An 18,326-nucleotide genomic window follows, 5' to 3' on the forward strand; every position below is an offset into this window, starting at 1 on the left:
TTTGAAAATTGTGATTTTACTACCGAAAATTCCTCATATAGAGTCAAAATTTGTCGAATGGGCCACCCAAATTGTCACATTTTTGATGGAAGATCCAATTTTTTGGTAGTATTGCAAAACCAAATCAAGATAGCACCTAAAAAAATTGGCTTTTACCATAATATCATAGGTTAACAGACATAACACTTTGAGGAAATTCGTTAAAAAAATATCGATCCGCGAATTTTGCTAGAACACTAGCTCCACCTTTTATACACGGTCCCAACCATTAATTTACAAAAGGGTTATCCCTCAGGCTCAGGCACAATTTTGTGGTCTATCCCCCGTATACTTGCGCATATCATCGCTGTTGTCCTATCTTATGACAAGAGCCATTTAGCACATTTTGAGAAAAATGATTTTTAATGTTTGAGATTGAATATATTGAAACTTATAAATGGTAAAAACAATTCAAAGAAGACAATTGATGCATCTATCTACTCTGCATTAACATCTCAAATATTACGAAGATCGGTTGACTATGTTGTTTTTACTATAAATGTAAACAAAAGTCGCACTCACACATGTCAGAGGTGTGTATTGATGACAAAATTTGTATGGCGTGTCATAATCGTGCATGGAAAATTTTCCATAGGAAAAAATCATTAATTTATTAACTTTTATTCATATCTTTGACTATATTTGGTCTATAAACAATCGATGAGGTACATTTTGAAGGAAATGGGCCAGGTAATCTAGAATAAATACTTATTTTTAGTTACAGTGCTACATTTTCGGTTTAAAACTTCAACTGCAATTTTCTCAGAAATTGTGTATTTTTGTTTCAAAAATGATTATGCCATTGTGTTTCTCAGATAGTTTTACACATAAAAATATCTTATACATCAAGATAACTAGAGCCAATGCATAGAAACAGTCATTTGAAGCAAAAATTTAAAAATTTCTCAGCACGTTTCTCACTATATCTCAGTAACCAAGCAGAATATTAACATTCTGAAAACGCACCTTTGTAGAGATTTTTTAGACAAGTTATATGGCATATCTAACTAAGTTTACCCCAAAATGACGTTTGTTATAAGATAGCACAACATCGACGATATATAAGTGGTGCCATAATCTCAAATGGGACCACAGTCCCAACTAAAAATAACCGTAAAAGCGGGCGAAGAATTGTTTTCCAGTTTTATGTGTGTTAGTCTGTGAAAATATTGACATTTGAAGTTTTTAGCCCGCTTATTTTTAAAATGTTACTACGGGCGACCTAATGAAATTTTAACGAACTAATCAGCAAAAAAAATTGTCACAGATTGTTCGTATTTTTTTTCAATCCGATTTTTTGTAGATTTTTTAAACTATTGTCTATAAAAAATGGAATAAATCTTTTTAACAACATGCCTTCGAGAAAAAAGATGGTCCGCCATTTACATTATTCTAAATTAAATGTGGGGACGAGCATAGCGTATTTGGAAATCGATTACCTTGTACGCAGCTTAAAAAAAATTATAAAAAAACATTTTTGTCGCGGAACCCATCTGGATTTGGTTTTGCAATGCCATATACTACCAAAAAATGGATCCTCCATCGAAATTGCGATATCACCTAATTTGGGTGACCCATTCGAGAAATTTTGACTCTACATGAGGCATTTTTCAGTAGTAAAATCACAATAATCAAACTTCATTTAAATTTTTATCAGAAATATTACCCTCGCAAGTTTTTTTTTAAACATGCCTGAAAGTATGCTCTTTGAAATGCAAGAAGAAGAAATTATTTTTGTTTGCCCCAATTTTAGATATAAATATTTTAAAAGGACTTTTTTTTTATACAATATTACTCATAACTTCGGTTCTGAAAGTGATATCTGAATTCTTCTTTTATGAAAAAAATTATCTCCATAAGCTTTACAAGTTGTCTGAAGACACCGTTTATGAGAAATAAAAAAAAAAAAGTTAGAGCAAAAAAACTGTTTATGTTAGGAACACCCTAAGTTGCTCAATTAAAATAGCTATAAAATAAAAACCTTTGGAGATACAACTATGACGTCTTCGGCAAAGTTGCTTGGTGTAAATTCCTCTACAATGTTGCTGAAGACTGTAATATTCTATCTTCTCACAATCAGAAAATAATTTTTGAAGCACCCTAACAATAAGAGCCACCCTAATACCATCTACATCTGGAGATGGCCTAATCAATACTGATTATTTGTCCTGAAGACATCATAGCTCTAAAACATAAGGTTTAGCCACAAACATTTTTGTCTTCCTAAATTGTGAATTCGGACCACTGTGCAATGGTTTCACTTACTTTGGTTTGTCGCTATTCTCAATTTCAAATATACCATTCGTACTTGTCCAGTGTTTGTCTCAGCGTATCTAATCACATTGGTTGTCTTAATTCACTGTTTTATTTCACGAACGAACGACCGTTTATGACATGTACTAAATCTTGTTTGCGTCTCTGTCCGGAAACCAATGTGCTTTTCGTTCGTCTTCCGGTACACCTCAAATTTGCTATCTGAATTCTTACTTTTCTACTCCAAACTACTTTACTATATACTTCACTTTCAAAATGGGTTTTTATTCTGCTTTACTTCTTATGCTGTTTGGCGGCAGCGCTGGTTGAGGTGGGAGAAGATTCACGCTGGGCTTATTTGGGGAAAGCACCGCAAAAGTGGTTTGAAGTGAGTGCCTCCGATTCGTCAAACTGTTGAAACACGTACGTTGACGAACGAGAGTTGGTCAAATCTTCCGCCTCAACAACTATCGTCTGCAGAATTTTATCCGTCAACCGTCTCCCATCATTATGCGACACGATACCCCTTAACCTACCGAACGAGACGCTTCCACACTCCTCTCATTTGAAGAGCCAATGGGGAATTGAACGTTCACTTTGTTCTCGCACTATTCAGCTGATCCGCACAATCTTCTCCTATTTCTCGGATAACTCCCATCAGTTCCTTACAGGCTACTAGGAAGTTCGTCCCATTGTCGGACAAGAACTCCATCGGCCAACCTAGGCGACCAATTCACCGGTTGAATCGCTATCAAGCACAACTGCTAAGTAGTTCATGAGCCATCTCCAGGTGCACTGCGCGGGCTAGCAGGTTAACAGTGCGATTCATCTCTTCTCCGTTCGGCGTTCTTCAGTAACATCAAAAGGGGCCAAAATAAGCCATTTAGCTAAAGGGATGGAGAATCGGTGCTAGGCGCTGTACTGGTGGAGCCATTCGTGGAACTCGAGGCCAACTTCTATGAATCTTACACTGTACGCAAGACGACGACACCTTCCGGACTACTGCGTCAAGTTACGGAATGTAAAACAGCTGCTTCCGCTCGTACTTCACCGCCTGTCGATAACCGTGACCGCTCTTCTCATGGTAATGCTGAACAATCAGCTGCATGATTCTATGCTGATGCGGCAGGATCGTTGGAAAACTTAGATCCAGTGGTGTAGTAGCGGGGGGGTTTTGGGGACAAACCTCTCCACCGACATATTTTGGAGAAATGTGAAAATATTGAATATGTTTAACAAAAATATGCCAAATATTTTAAATGGAATTCTCAAAGTTTCATTTGCAAAAGTTATCTTGTGAGAATGTTTCCTTCTGTGAAAATTGGCGAGACACCTCGACACCTACCGGTTGGCTCATTGTGAAGTAGAGGTCTACCACCGAGGAATACAAGGAGTAGATCGCGGCGAAGCTAGGAGCTAAATGGCTCCTGATCTCGTGACAAAACTAGGAGCTCATTGGTTCACGAAACGGACATCGGTACCGAGAGAAATCCTGCCACATTCTGTAGTCCTTTACTGACGGCGAACATGGACTGGAGAGTATGCGAAAAGTATCCCCATAGCGACCACCAGCGACTCGCTACCGCGTTAGCGAATGGCACCCTGCTACAGCACGGAGAAGGACGACCGGCAAGCTAAAGTAGAAGACGAGTCTTTAACAAAAACCTCTTTGTTGAGTCACTTCGGCGAACAGCGGAATCAAGTACGTTGATGCGGCTGATCTAACAAGGATTGTGGCTGCTTGTGACGTAACAATGCCACGAAAACTGGAGCCATGCAGTAGATGGCGTGCAGCTTACTGGTTAAATGAGTAGCTCAGTACGCTAGTACTGAGTGAGTAGCTCAGTACGCTAGAGCTAGAAGGCGGGCTCAGAGAACAAGATCTGAGAGTGAGAGTGGAGCGCAAGCGATGTTTTGAGAAGCTGAGGGACGCAATAAAAAACCTAGCAAGCCATTTTTCCATAAGTAGCTGTGCTGAGAAGTAGACGCCAATCCCTGGGGAACGCGTACTGAGTCGTCATGACGAAGATGAGGGCCCGTCGATACCAGCTGAAATATGCCCGGGTAAGCTAAATATAATCGTTGAGGGTCTTCTCCGAAAGCACGATCCAACTACCTGATCGCCGACACCGTACTACGAAGCAGAAGGAGCAAACACAGCCAAGTGGCAAGCGGCTAACGACGAGCTCAAAGAAGCGTCGATGCGACTAAAATCAAAGAAAGCCCCCGGTCCGGATGGGATAATAAAAATGGCGCTGAAAGCTGCGATGCTGGCATATCCGGACATGTTCAGGTAGCATCCTGAACATGTCCGGATGTTTAGATTTTTAGATTATGTAAATTTCCCCGCAATGTGTAAGATACAGAAGCTGGTATTGCTACCAAAGACAGGGAAATCACCGGGCCATCCAGCCTCGTATAGGCCAATGCTGCAGCGCTGCACAGAAGAATGAGCTAGATCCTGAAGAGTTACTTCCAGAGTAGAGTACTGCTGTACGAGACGAGCGAAGGGCAGAAGTCAATGCAAGTCGGGCGTTCCCCAGGGCTCCATTCTCGGTCCAAGTCTTTGGAACGGGATGTACGAAGGGGTCTTAACACTATGGTTGCCCGGGAAAGTAAAAATTGGGCATTTAGCGGACGACGTGTCACTAACGGTGATGAGCGAGATACTTGGGGAAGTGGAGGTGTCGGTGACGGAGACAATAGAAGTGATCGAAAGGGTTCCAACCTGGGGTGCAGCGCTGAAAATTAAGCGGATCCCCGAAAAGGACGAACAGGACGTTCCGGCTGGTGGTGTTACGATTGGGTACAGAATAATATCTTCGGAGGCAGTATGCGTTATCGCCGAGATGATCCCCATCTGCATCACCCTGGCAGAGGATACGGAGTGCTACAATAAATGAAACGCAGGAAACGCGAGGAAGATGATGAGAGTCGATTCAATGGTAATAGAAAGCACGGATAAATGACCTTCCACCTGAAAGAGCTCCTGTCGGGCCACGGCTGCTTCATGAAGTATCTTCATCGGTTCGGGTACCAGCATCACCATTGCATCCGGAGAGTGAGAACGTCGAGGAGACACCGAAGTATGTGGTCTTCGAATGTCCGAGGTTTGAAGCGACGTGCAGCGAGCTTCTTAAAACAAACGGGACGATCGAGCATCAACCCGGATAATATAGCCTACAGAATGACAAGCTAGGTAAAGATGCGGAACACAGTAAATAGAGTTATGATGTAGATCTTGATCGTCTTGCAGCGCAAATGGCGTGATGAACATCGGGCAAAGGTTTCGTGAGAGCAATCGCCGCCAGGTAACTCTCCGCAGAAAGTTAGATCCACCGCCGAAGACTAGTCGAGTAGACTGCAACAGAGCACCGAGCATGGGTCGTCGAAACTCCAGAGAACCCGACGCCACGCTCCATCCGGAAACGCTCTTTTGCTCTTTCGTCTACAGTTCGACGCGAACTGGACTACGCACGTCCTCACCAGTATTGTCCACTTAGAAAAGCGATTGGCGTCCACGATAGCCTGTGCTGCTGTCATCGTCAAATGAACCTGAAGTTCCTCCGTAGTATTAGCTGGAGGTAATTCTCTCTTCGGCCATTATTGAGAATTGCCGTGCAAAAATTGTTGCCCACATACTCTTGGGCTGTTGGGGTGTATCTTTAGACATTTACCTCATTTGGTTACCATATCGGCTACATTTAATCTCGTCTGAACCCATCGCCAAGCTGTCAAATTAGTCAAGGCGCTGATCTGACCGAATCCAAGACAACACTACTTATGCATTGATCCAGAGCACCACTCTACTGATCGGAAAGTTGTGATTCTCTTTGACAGTTCGTGACAATTTCACCGCAAGAACCGCTCTGCCAGGAGTTTTTGACGCGGAATTGACAGATGCTTCAACGGTGCTACTTAGGCTCAACTCATCACTAGTGAACACATTACCTTGCCCCGCACGTTGGTGTACGAACACCAGATGTAAGGTGGACTTCTTCGACCTCCTCTTATCTCACATTCCCGAAATAACTTCAAGGTAGCTTAAACACCGGTACGTCTGCGAAAACGTTGGTCTACCCCAACTACTTCCTGAAAGACAGATCATCGAGCACATCATACCAGTAGCAGCCCGTCTGACAAAGATCATGAACCATTTCAAAAAATTTCAAGAGTTAGCTGGAGCGAGAAATCCTGTCACAATACTCAGAACGATTCTTTTCGTCGGCCGTTCTTCCTCTTGGAAAAGCTTGCAGTATTCTGCTTTCCTTTCGGTCGTAAAACGGAACTCAGAGTTCCGTTCACCCAGTTTCTGATCCGAAATTCTCCACACAAATGGATGTACGTCACCGCACTTTTGTTGCGATAGCTAGAACATCAGAACAACCGCCCCTTTTTGACAGCAGTATAATAGAGCTTAAAACTAAATATTTTATTAATTCATTTATAATTCATCATGTATTGTTATAGAAATGCTTACATCGTATTGTTTTACAACTTCTATGTTCCTTTTCCGACGCAGCGATCTGTTTTTCGTGGCAACGATTCACGCATTGCATGACACTAGTCGGCGTCATAACAGCCGTGTGATATTTTATGCCTAACGTCCATTATGTCAATCGCACATTTTTCCTAATATGATCAATAATGGTTCATCACTCTAGTCTCTTCATTCATATCAGAGTCTTTTTTGAAAGTATACTAATCATTAAGTTCACCTTTTCAATAAACCCATCTTACCGGAATCCAATTTTTCAGATGCTTCGGAAAACGTCTACATGTATGGAATCATCCCGGACTCGAGAAATGCATACTTCGATTTTTGGCGTGATTACGACACATTACGTGAGGTCGACGTGGCTTATTATCTGAAGATGAACCATTCCCGACTAGTAACCAGCAAACTTCACTGGCGCCCAGAGATACGATCCGACTTGCGCAATCTGGTTCGGGATTATTTCACATCACTGCACACTTCGTTTACCGAATCGCTAGAATTTTGGGTCAAACAAATCTATCTGGAGTCGAAAGATTCCGTCAATGGGATTTGGGATTCAGCGCATCCTTTCGTGGAAGGTTTCCTAGAGGACGTTTCCGGATTGAACGTCATACAGGATGATTTGGAGGATCTACGTCAATTCTTGAATGCTTCGTATGTTGCTGATGATTTCTACGTGCGATCAGTGATCAACTTTACCATCACCGTGCTGGACGAGTTAGCCATCAAGAATAAATTAACTTCCTTCCCTAAGATCCTCACAGAGTTTTGGCAGGTCATGGGAGACTCCGGACAGGCGCTGAAGAAGTCATTGACGTGGCTGCTGGAATCCATAAAATTATCGTATCAGAAGGTGGTGGACGTTATTGGACGTATTCTTCAGGGTGACTCTATGAAGTACTTGTCTGAGGTTTTGGAGAGTTCAGTTGCTCGATACGATAAGTTTATCAAAGATTTACATCTTCAGTTTATAAAGGTATGTAAGATGGGCGATCTCATAAACTTTTACTTAATTTTCCTATTTTACAGAATGTGCAAGAAATGTGGAAGAAGTTAACTGATGTGATAACATCCTATTGGCAGCGCATGCTTCAGAATATCGAACCCTCGGTTATTAAATTAGCTCATTATGCTGAGTCTGTAAGCTGGCACGTAGGCCACGAAGTATTCTGTGAGTATCATTGCAATATCAGTTGATTTGGGATAATATTTTAGGCCGTCTCGGAAAGTTGTTTGCTTTCTTTTTTCCTTTTGATCATACTGTTCTGTTGTCATCTTTACCATTTTCATTCGGAAATGACTTTACGAAAGCCCTTTATTTTTTACCAGGTTCGACTCATACATTGAAACCAATCAAATGTTGTACATACACACCTAACATATCGTCGCTGTTGTGCTATCTTATGACAAGCGCCATTTAGCACATTTCGAGAAAAACGATTTTTAAAGTTTGAGATTGAATACCTTGAAACTTATAAATGGTATAAACAATCCAAAGAAGACAATTGATGCTTCTATCTATTCTGCATTAATCTCTCAAATATTACGAAGATCGGTTGACTATATTGCGAGTTTTTACTATAAATGTAAACAAAAGTCGCACTCACACGTGTCATAGACGTGTATTGATGACAAAATTTGTATGATGTGTCATAATCGTGCATGGAAAATTTTCCATAGAAAGAAATCATCACTTTTTAACTTTTATTCATATCTTTGGGTTCATATGGTCTATAAACATTCGGTGAAATGCATTTTAAACAAAATGAGTCAGGGAATCTAGAAAAAAATGTTATTCTTGATTACAGTGTTGCCAAATATCTTTTATTTCCAGTTCAAAACTAAAACTTTGTTTTTCTCACAACTGGTATAATTTTCTTTCGAAAATGTTTATGCCATTGTGTTCCTCAGACATTTTCACACAAAAAACCGTCTAAAACTTCAATATAACTTGAGCCAATCTTTAGACATAGTGATTTGAAACAAAAAACTCACAATTTCTCATCATGTTTCTAGCTATGTCTAAGTAACCAAGTAGAATTTCTAAATTCTGAAAACGCCACTTTGTAGAGATTTTTCAAACAAGTAATGTGGCATATCTAACTCAGTTTACCCCAAAATGGCGTTTGTCATAAGATAGCACAACAGCGTCGATATAATACTCAACGATAAATAATGTTGAGTTATTCAAAAATGGGTACACAGACTTGCTTTATGCTTTATGTGACCAAACGAGCTATGAATAAGTGTAGCCAAGCGAACATGAGGATTTGATGAGAGAAAATATAGAGCTAATGCAAAGCTTATGCAATCTACCGTGGTATTAGTTTTTATAGAAATTTTCATGGTTGCTAGTTTCATAACATTCACAAGTCTGTGTAGTATAGTATCCATCCATATAGCTGGCCATGTGGGTTAAGGGTGTGATAACCAATATAATTTTCATACAGCAAATATTCCAGTATGCGCGTAATTTTAACTTCTGAATTTTCCACATTTTCTTTGGACTTAATTCAGTAGGTCGATATTCTCAAATTGGCTAAATGTCGGTTATCGAGAAGGAATCGTCAACAGACACCGGTGTCTGTTAAGCATTCATGTTCATTGCTGCTTTGTTTAGTTTGCAATCCAAACATCGCGGTATAAGTGATTTGCTCAGGTCTGCCGCAAATATCGTCACCTGACACGAACCGTTATGGATATGCCGACCGCAACAATTTACAACTTTTTTATTCTTCTTGGCGCAACTCGTTCTTATGTATCTGCTAGCTGGTACTGAATGTTCTTAGGCGGCATATTTCTCTCGATACCGATTTTCATTTTGAGAGCTATTTTGCTGTCGGCCACTCCGACGGAGAGATCATCGGCGGTGAAATTTTTCCAGGCAACAATATCCCAATTTTCTCTGATTTTGTATAACTGTTGCCACAAGTGCAGATACCGCTTTTTGCGAACCCAATACGTCGAAGATGAGCGTCCAGATTGGATTGGACATCAGCCGATACATCACACGAATTAAATCCCGATCCACATGCATTCCTCCGAACCAAGTTTTCGTTGATACCTTCGGGATGATAGAATGTAGCCACCGTCCTAACTCTTCATTGCTCCAAGCTGTTTGCCAACTTTCCAGCGTCCTCTGACGAGAGATATTGAAAAATTCGTTAAAGCAGATTGGTCTTTCGTATATATCACCTTCTAAAGCGCCCGCCTTAGCTAAAGAGTCCGTCTCTTCATTATGTGGAATGAAGCAAACCCAAACTAAGGTAATCTTGTATGATCTTATAGACAAAGCACGCAGGCGCTCTCAGATTATCCTCAGAAATATGGAATGTGCTTTCTAGGTTTCATTGAACGGAGAGCTTCTATTGACCTGAGGCTATCCAAGATAATAAAGTAATGATCGGTATCAATAATCTCAAGGGTATACTGAATAGCAGCAAGTTCTACGAGGTAAACTGAAGCAGTATCAAGCAGGATCACGTTTGAATAGCTCCATCGTTATACAAGTGTAAACTAGACTTACCACCCACCGTTCCGGTTATTGTACGGAGAAAGTTGTTTCAGACTCCTAATGCGACATCTCCAGGATCCTTTAGAGTCGAACCAAGCCCCGAGCAATAGTTTGACCCGTTAATTGAAGCTGTAGTTGCGTTGGTTCACGCTTCCTTGAAAATACGACTAGCTAAGTTTTCTCCGTGGAGAACTCGATACCCAGCTGGAGAGCCCAAGCAGACAAATTGTCTAAGATATCTTGAAATGGTCCTTGCAGATCGACAGCTTTGAGATCTGTAATAGAGACTAAGCCGTCATCTGCAAGATGCCTTAGCATGCAGGAATTGACAAGACATTCGTCAATGTCATCCACGTAAAAATTGTAGAGAAGGGGGCTGAGACATAAGCCCTGTGGGAAGACACTTGTAGCTAATTTGTAATGTCGATAAATTACCATGCGAAAAATGCATGTGTTTTTCAGACAGCAAGTTTAGCAAAAAGTTGTTTAAAGTCGATGAAAGACCATGCTGGTGCAGTTTGATATAAACTGAATCAAAAGCCCCCTTAATAGCTTGAATTTGAATTTCTGTTGAGAGGAACGCAAGACAATCGTTCGTCCCTTTGCATTTGCGAAAATTAAATTGTGTATCTGACAGTGAGCCATTTGCTTCGACCCAATTGTCGAGGTGGGTTAGGATCATTTTCTCGAACAACTTCGGGATACAGGATCGCATTGTAATCGGTCGATACGAGTCGTGGTCGGAGGCAAGTTTTTCTGATTTTTGGATGGCGATGACCTTCATTTGCCTCCTGTCATGAGGGACAATGTTACCCTCCAGAAACTTATTAAATAAATTCAAAAAGCGTCCCTTGGCAGAGTCTGGTAGATTCTTCAACAAGATAAATTTAATTCTGTCTGTCTGTTTAATGATACATTATAAGAGAGTCAGTGAGAACTCCACCATCGAAAACGGTGTTTCGTTCGCGCTATCCTGAGGGGACATGGCGCGGTAGATCTATGCTGGAACGGAATCTGGACAAACCTTCTTGGCATTCGATTTTCCAACAGTTTGAATATTGCGGGCCCTGCCCCAAAGAGTGCTCATCGATGTTTCTCTCGTTAGCCCGACGACGAAACGGCGCCAATAGCTACGTTTTTTGGCTTTCATCAAACTCTTCATTCAATGTTTCGTGTGAGGTACGAAACATTGATTATATTCGGTGGCCCTGAACCGTAATCAATATTAATTACGATTGGCAGATGGTCGCTGCCGTGGAAATCAGAGACTACCTTCCACATACAATCTAACCACTTCGTTGTCAAGCAGAGGGACAGGTTTAAGGCGCTCGGACGCGCCGGAGGGGCCGGAATCGGTGTCATTTCATCCGTGTTCAAAATAGTGATATTGAAGTTGTCGCAAAGCTCATCGATTGAGGTAGATCGATTATCGTCATGAAGGCCAACCTCATGCCGTACCGTGGCAGTTGAAATAACCTAAAACTAACCTCGGTTCGGGGATGAGTTCCGCAATGTCGCAAAGCCGTCGGTGGCTAACTGAGGCTCTAGGGGGGATATAGGTGGAAGCAATGCAAAGGTCTTTGCCTTTAATTCTGGTTTGGCAAGCAACAACTCCAATGCCTGGATTCGAGGAGAGATCGATTCGAATGAAAGAACTTGTTGATCCCCAAAAGTACTCCTCCATAAGAGTCATCTCGATCCTAGCGAATAAAATTAAAATCGTGGAAGTGTAGCTCTATTTTTAAAGTGAGCCATGTTTCATATAGTGCAAATGCATCGCATTTCAAGTTATATAGTAAGATTTTAAACGAATCGATTTTCGAGTTATTGCTTCTGCAATTCCACTGTAGAACAGTGATTCAATCCGTGATCTTGTTCGATGAATAAGCCATCGAAGGATACAATCGCTGAAAGGAGGGGCCATTTCACAGTGAACTGCATTAAGAATGTTTTTAATGCGGGGAGAAAGCTTATCAAGATACTTTTAAGGGGGTCAGAGATATTTATTGCTGTTAGAATACGGTTCGCAATGTCAGAGAAATTTATTAAGCCATCGCTGGTTTGTTTCTCTGGCGAAGGCGGAGAACACTTGGGGTTCCTTTATGTTCCTGGAAGTGCTGGGAACTTCTGTTCTGAGCTCAGATTTTTGAGACCGGGAGCGAGTTGCTTCGGTTTTGCACCGGTACTTCCACGAGAAGTTATTTTTGGGGGACTTTGAAGAGACACCTTCTGGTCTTTACAAAGAAGCTTGGGCGAAGAAATGCTTCTATTGCTTCTAAGCATAGCAGAAGATGTTCCATCCTGGGGCTCATCACAGTCGCCTTCATCACTAGACAAGTTAGTATAAATGTTAGGGTCCGATGGCGTAGCTATCTTTAGCGTCCCTGAAGGGAACATTTAAGATTCTCCTCTAGTTGTTTGTACGCGGGGCATGTCGGGAGATCATGTGGGTTTCCCCTACAGTAGAGACACTTTTCGACATCCCTTCCACAGGAATCATCCGCATGATTCCCACCTCATTTCCCACAACGAGCCTAATTGCTGCAATGGGAGGTTGTGTGTCCCAATTGTTTGCAATTAGAGCAGTTCATGACCAGGTGCACAAAGAGGCGAACAGGTAGACGAACCTTGTCAAAGAGGAGGTAATGGAGCAGAACCGGCAAAGGTCACCCAATAAGAGTCTGAGTTGACGTATGTTTTCTTCCCGTCATCTGTGACTGATGTTGAATGCAATCGTTGGCACTACAGTATCTTCACTGGCATAAGCATGGGGTCTTTGAAATAGCCAGTCCCATGTTTCAGCAGGTCCTCGCAATTCAGACTCGAATCGGAGACTACCCCACAGACTTCAACCCTGTTAGCTGGAATATACACTCTGTACTCCTTCGTAAAGGGCCCGTAGCAAGCAATATCGTTTGTCTGATTCAAACTATTGACCACCACCCGAAGCTTATCTGGGCGAATTTTCGATATTTCTGTTACGGCAGAATACCGCTCCGTCAGAACTAGAAAAATCTACAATAGATTCAAACACTTTATGTATTTGGTCCGAAAGAAGATCACGAAGGTTCCGGTGGCCGAGCTTGGATATACTTTGAGCCGGGGAGCCGATTTTGTTTCGACATCCATCTAACCTTGAGATGAACCACCATCAGGGTATTGCACGGACCTATTGTCCAGTGAACGTTTGTATGAGAATCAAGAAGGGAAAACGTAAATAAAAACGATACTTAACTTGTGTGCATAACGGTAGCCAAACGGCTTACTAGAAAAACTCTGCTTCACTGGTCACTGGCCGGATAGCGGTACTCAGAAACAGAAACACAAAAGAAGGGAATAAATTGAATCCTGGACGAGGCGGGGAATGCGCAAGATAACCTTGAACACGGATTAGCACTATTCTTTGTCACTATACACTGCATAGACTGGAAATGAAACACTTGTGTCTCAATCGAGCGCTCGGAAAAGAATGATCTCCGTTAATTCTGTTATCAATCCTTCTATACGAATCATTCCAATCATTATTCTAACGTCGCAAAAATATTCTTTTTACAGCGTTCCTATACAACAAAACTCAAGAAATTGCAGAGTCGCCATACTTCACGAAAGTAACCAACTTTACTCAAGATCTGGACACTTTGTACAAAGACCTAATTCACAACGACATAATTACCAACTCGAAAAAGTACGGTGCTATCGTCGTTCGCTTCGTCAAAGAAAAATTCTTTAGACTGGTACCATTTGGTCGCGAACTGCACCAAGTACTCACCGAACTATGGGAGGAGATAAAACAACTACAGAAGCTCGAATATGTCCAATTTATTTTACATCATGTTCACGAAGTTCGGTCTAAAGCAGAGTGGCTTGCAGAAGAATTTCAACTGGAGAAACGACTACACCAACTATGGCGGATGGTGAGGCACAAATTGACGAGATACGCACAAACCGCTCTGCAAGCTGAAAATCATTATCGCGAAGCGAAAACTAAATTTATTTTCGACCCCGACCATGGCATTATGGAATTGGAACAGAAGCTACCAATGTCGTGGCACGCATTCAACGAGACACCCAAATTTGAAGAGATACCGGAGTACAAGTTTATTACCGATGTTCAAAATTTCTTCGCTGGAAGTAATACGACCATTTGGACGCTTTATAGTGAAATGAAACCCTATACTGATACTAAAATGTGGTTGCCTCCTTTTAAGGCCAACTCACTCCTAGTAGGATCGAGGCACTATATGTCGTTTGATAAAAGGTTCGTTTCGATGGAGCTGCGTGATCTACAGAAGAATGGGGAATCGAATCAATGTTCGTATGTACTGGCACATGATTTTTATAACAAAACATTTACACTTTTGCTAGAACCATCGGTAAGTCCATTTGATTCGTAGATGGTCAACCTAGTATTAATAACGAAACTCGTATTTGCAGGTATTGGACGATAGAAGTTCTCGTAAAATCACTGTTTTAGCTGAAGAACATCTTCTTGAAATAGACATCTCCGATATGGTACATCTAACTACTCAAAAAAGTGATACAATACTAATTGATTTTTTATTTCAGTCTGTAAGAATAAATCGCAACGCAACGACTGCTCTACCGGCACAGATTGGTGAAACTGTGGTGTACCGTGAAACGGATCAGCTTATAATTCAGTCCTTCAAAGGCTTTAAACTCACTTGTAGTTTACAGTACCACATGTGTTCGTTCGATTTGAGTGGTTGGTACTTTGGAAAAACAGCTGGAATTTTGGGAACGATGAATAACGAAGTTTTTGATGATTACCTTACATCCGAACATACGTATGCATCTTCTAAGAAACAGTTCATAAATAGTTGGAAATTGCCAGGATGTGAAGCAGAAGTGGATACTACAAATCATACCCGCAACTTCTTCACTGTATCCAACGAGCTGAGTCAAATTTGCGAATCATTCTTTCAACAGAAACAGTCCTATTTTGCATCGTGCTTCCCAGTCGTAGATTCGACAGCTTTCTACGAAATGTGCCTCGATTTGGGCCATCATATAGACAGTAAACCCGATGATCCATCCAACAATGGCGCGTGTACTTCTGCCTTGGCATATATGGACGCCTGCCTTCTGGAAGACATGCCTCTTCGCGTCCCAGACTCCTGTATTCAGTAAGTAATATTGTGCTTGTTTGAAAATAATCTTAAAGAATATTTGTCTTGCAGTTGTAAACTCATCAACGGCTCATACGTTCCCGAAGGAACCTTTGTTTCTATGAAAGACGACGAAATTCCACAGACCACAGATATAGTATTTATTGTGGAAGCAAAGCTTTGTAATAAAAATATAACAACAGCAAAAAGTATCATGACAATGGTACAGTCACTCCATAAAGAATTGCTAGAGTACAACATCACTGATAACCGCTATTCGGTGCTTAGCTTTGGCGGAATATCGCCATTCGATAAACCTAGAAGCGTCATCGTCAATGACAACGTATTCGTTACTCATGAGTTCATTGAACCATTCTTCAATCACATAGTGACCGAAAACAGTACCAACGATGATATCTTCGATGCAATCATTGTGGCCTCCAAGCTAGTTTTCAGACCAGGGGCAACTAAGACCTTCATTTTGTTACCTTGTTCCAAGTGCGCGACCTCTAGCATGAAGCTAGACTACTCTTCGCTACTTCAGTTATTGCTTGAAAATGGCATCAAACTGCACATCCTAGCTGATCATGACATCGAATTCGACAAATCTCGCGTTTCGCAAATGTTCTTCGGCATGGACCGTGAAAAAGCATACACTAAGAAGGACATCAAGGAACTGGTGGGTGACCCCCATCTACGAAAGCAGGTCCGACTACCGAAAGCTACTTTAGGAAGCTGTGCTGCACTGGCACTGGAAACAGATGGGTCTGTATTCAGCGGTCGCAAACTGCGCCCCGAACGGCGTAATCTGACGAAAAAGTTCATAACGGTGTTTACAAAGCGTGTTGCAAGTACGGCAGCATCGAGCACGTGTCAGACGTGCGAATGCACCGGTCATAACACTGGAGTTTCCTACATGCTCTGCTTGCCGTGTACTTACCCTTCAGCGTTCAGCCTAGACCAGGAGCGCATGACTGAGGATGAGTTACTGTCGGTGCTGCAACCAGACCACGACTGGGATTGGGAAGAGGATGATGAACTGTTATAGTTCGGAAAGCAGTTAGGTTTAAGTTAGAACATGCAAATGATTTTGGCAAATATTTTTGCAAGAGATCAACGCCATTTTTTAATAAAAATAAATTGCATTTTTAGTTTTTTTTTTAAATTAGCATCTTTTTGGTTAGCAGCTGCCAAAGCAGGTCGCTGCATGCTTCGTTACCTACCGAGCTTAATAACTCGCGGCGTCATCAGCCACCACATGAGGCCATCGAGCGTGTTGCTTCTTATTTACACATTTAGCCAGTAACTCATTACTTCAGAAATCATTGATCATTTCCAGATTTTTTTAAGCTTTCGTTAAAAAAGAAGATTGAGGTTTCAATTTTACGAATAAATAATACGCTGCTACAAAAAATCAAACGTTGAACGAACTTTTCAAGTGACTCAAATGCTACACAAAATCATTTTTTAAACATTTTTTGTATTGCTTTTGGTGCCCCCTACAACCTATATAAGATCTCTTCAAAAGTTCAAAATCGATAGCACCGTGTAATCGAGGGTGGTAACTAAATTGAAGCTATTCAGCTGAAAAACTATAGATTTTATTCGTGAATAAAAGACTATGAAATAGTTTTAGGCGGCGTAAAATAAGCATTAAATGTACCGAAAGCTTTAGTCTGTATGACGGATACGCAAGTAGCTTCACGCGCACCTCGTTTGTTCCCCTTCGCTGTCAGTATTCGACCACAGATCCCACCCGATCTTCACTAATATCACTTCCGAGAAAGGCTCCTTCCCCAAACGCTGTCAAGATGTGAGAACTGACAACTGTTGAGGCCAGAGCCCCAGTCGCGGGTTCAAACAAAAACGGCATAAGGTGGCTCGTACCCCGGTAACCCTGTCAAAAAGGCGGCCGTACATGGTCAGACGATTGAAGCATATTGAGGTCTGTGCAAATTGCCCCTGAGAACAATTGCAATTTGCGAATGCGATTTAAATGTAATTTCAATACTTAGACAAATTTTCTGGCGGCTGAAATGGACTTGGTTGATTTTTGCGTTTTTCTAACATGGCGGTTCATGTTTGGCGCACAAAATTGTTTTTTAAACAATTCACGAGTTCTCCCTTGTATTTCGTTTGTCTAGTGCACTTCATTTAACCAACGAATGTGGGAAATTGTGAAATCGTGTGTAAGTATATTAGAACAAGATCCCTGACCTAAAGTCTTAACGAACGTCAGATAGTGGTAAACTTTGGTGTGCAAAACCAATTTCACCATTGATTCTTTCTATAGTTTAGTGGTGATTACCTAGTATGCTGACAAGTTTATGTGAGCAGATAATAAATCCGAAATTAAATATTTATGATTTTAATAAAAGGCAATTAAGAACGATTAAATGGCGTGTTCCGTGGGCGATTTGGAGGCGATTTAAAGGCGGCAAAAATGACATTGAAAATCAAAAACATATAAGCCCCAAACATGTCAATGCCACCACTTCCGAAACCGCATGGTATAGGTGACTCTATGTATTTTCGGCAAAGGCGTCCAGTGGCGTAGTGGAATAAATGTTCGAAAACTTTTCTAACGGTCAAGATCGCATAATTTGGAAATTATCAACTTTGGAGGTTTAACGACCTCAAAGAAGCACTCCAACACAATAAACGCATCTTTTGATATAAGAATTTTGGTGAATAAATCTCTTGAAAGTAATTATGGAGAAAGAACTCTTCAAAAATAATAATAGTTGGTGCCTTCAGCAAAGTTGTTAATAATGTCATTTTAAATAACTTTGTTGAAAATATTTAACTTACATCAATGCAGTATATCGAGATATAGAACTATATTTTAGAAATTTTCTCAAAGTCAGTTTTTCTCTCATAAAACATTTTATTGTAA

The 18,326-nt window shown here is 41.1% G+C and overlaps 1 protein-coding gene across 1 annotated transcript in view; it reads left to right on the forward strand.

Annotated features, from left to right (window-relative positions):
- LOC131681859 (uncharacterized) overlaps positions 1-17,065 on the forward strand; it is a 75,568-nt gene extending 58,503 nt beyond the window's left edge. The window contains exons 21-26 of the mRNA XM_058962923.1: positions 7,051-7,766; positions 7,820-7,961; positions 13,860-14,677; positions 14,739-14,816; positions 14,871-15,448; positions 15,503-17,065. Of these exons, the coding sequence (XP_058818906.1) occupies positions 7,051-7,766; positions 7,820-7,961; positions 13,860-14,677; positions 14,739-14,816; positions 14,871-15,448; positions 15,503-16,478 (3,308 nt within the window). The 3' untranslated portion in view covers positions 16,479-17,065. The remainder of the gene's footprint in view (positions 1-7,050; positions 7,767-7,819; positions 7,962-13,859; positions 14,678-14,738; positions 14,817-14,870; positions 15,449-15,502) is intronic.
- Positions 17,066-18,326: the final 1,261 nt, after the last annotated feature.

This window comes from Topomyia yanbarensis, chromosome 2 (genome assembly GCF_030247195.1).
Source record: "Topomyia yanbarensis strain Yona2022 chromosome 2, ASM3024719v1, whole genome shotgun sequence".
NCBI classification, from domain to species: Eukaryota; Metazoa; Arthropoda; class Insecta; order Diptera; family Culicidae; genus Topomyia; species Topomyia yanbarensis.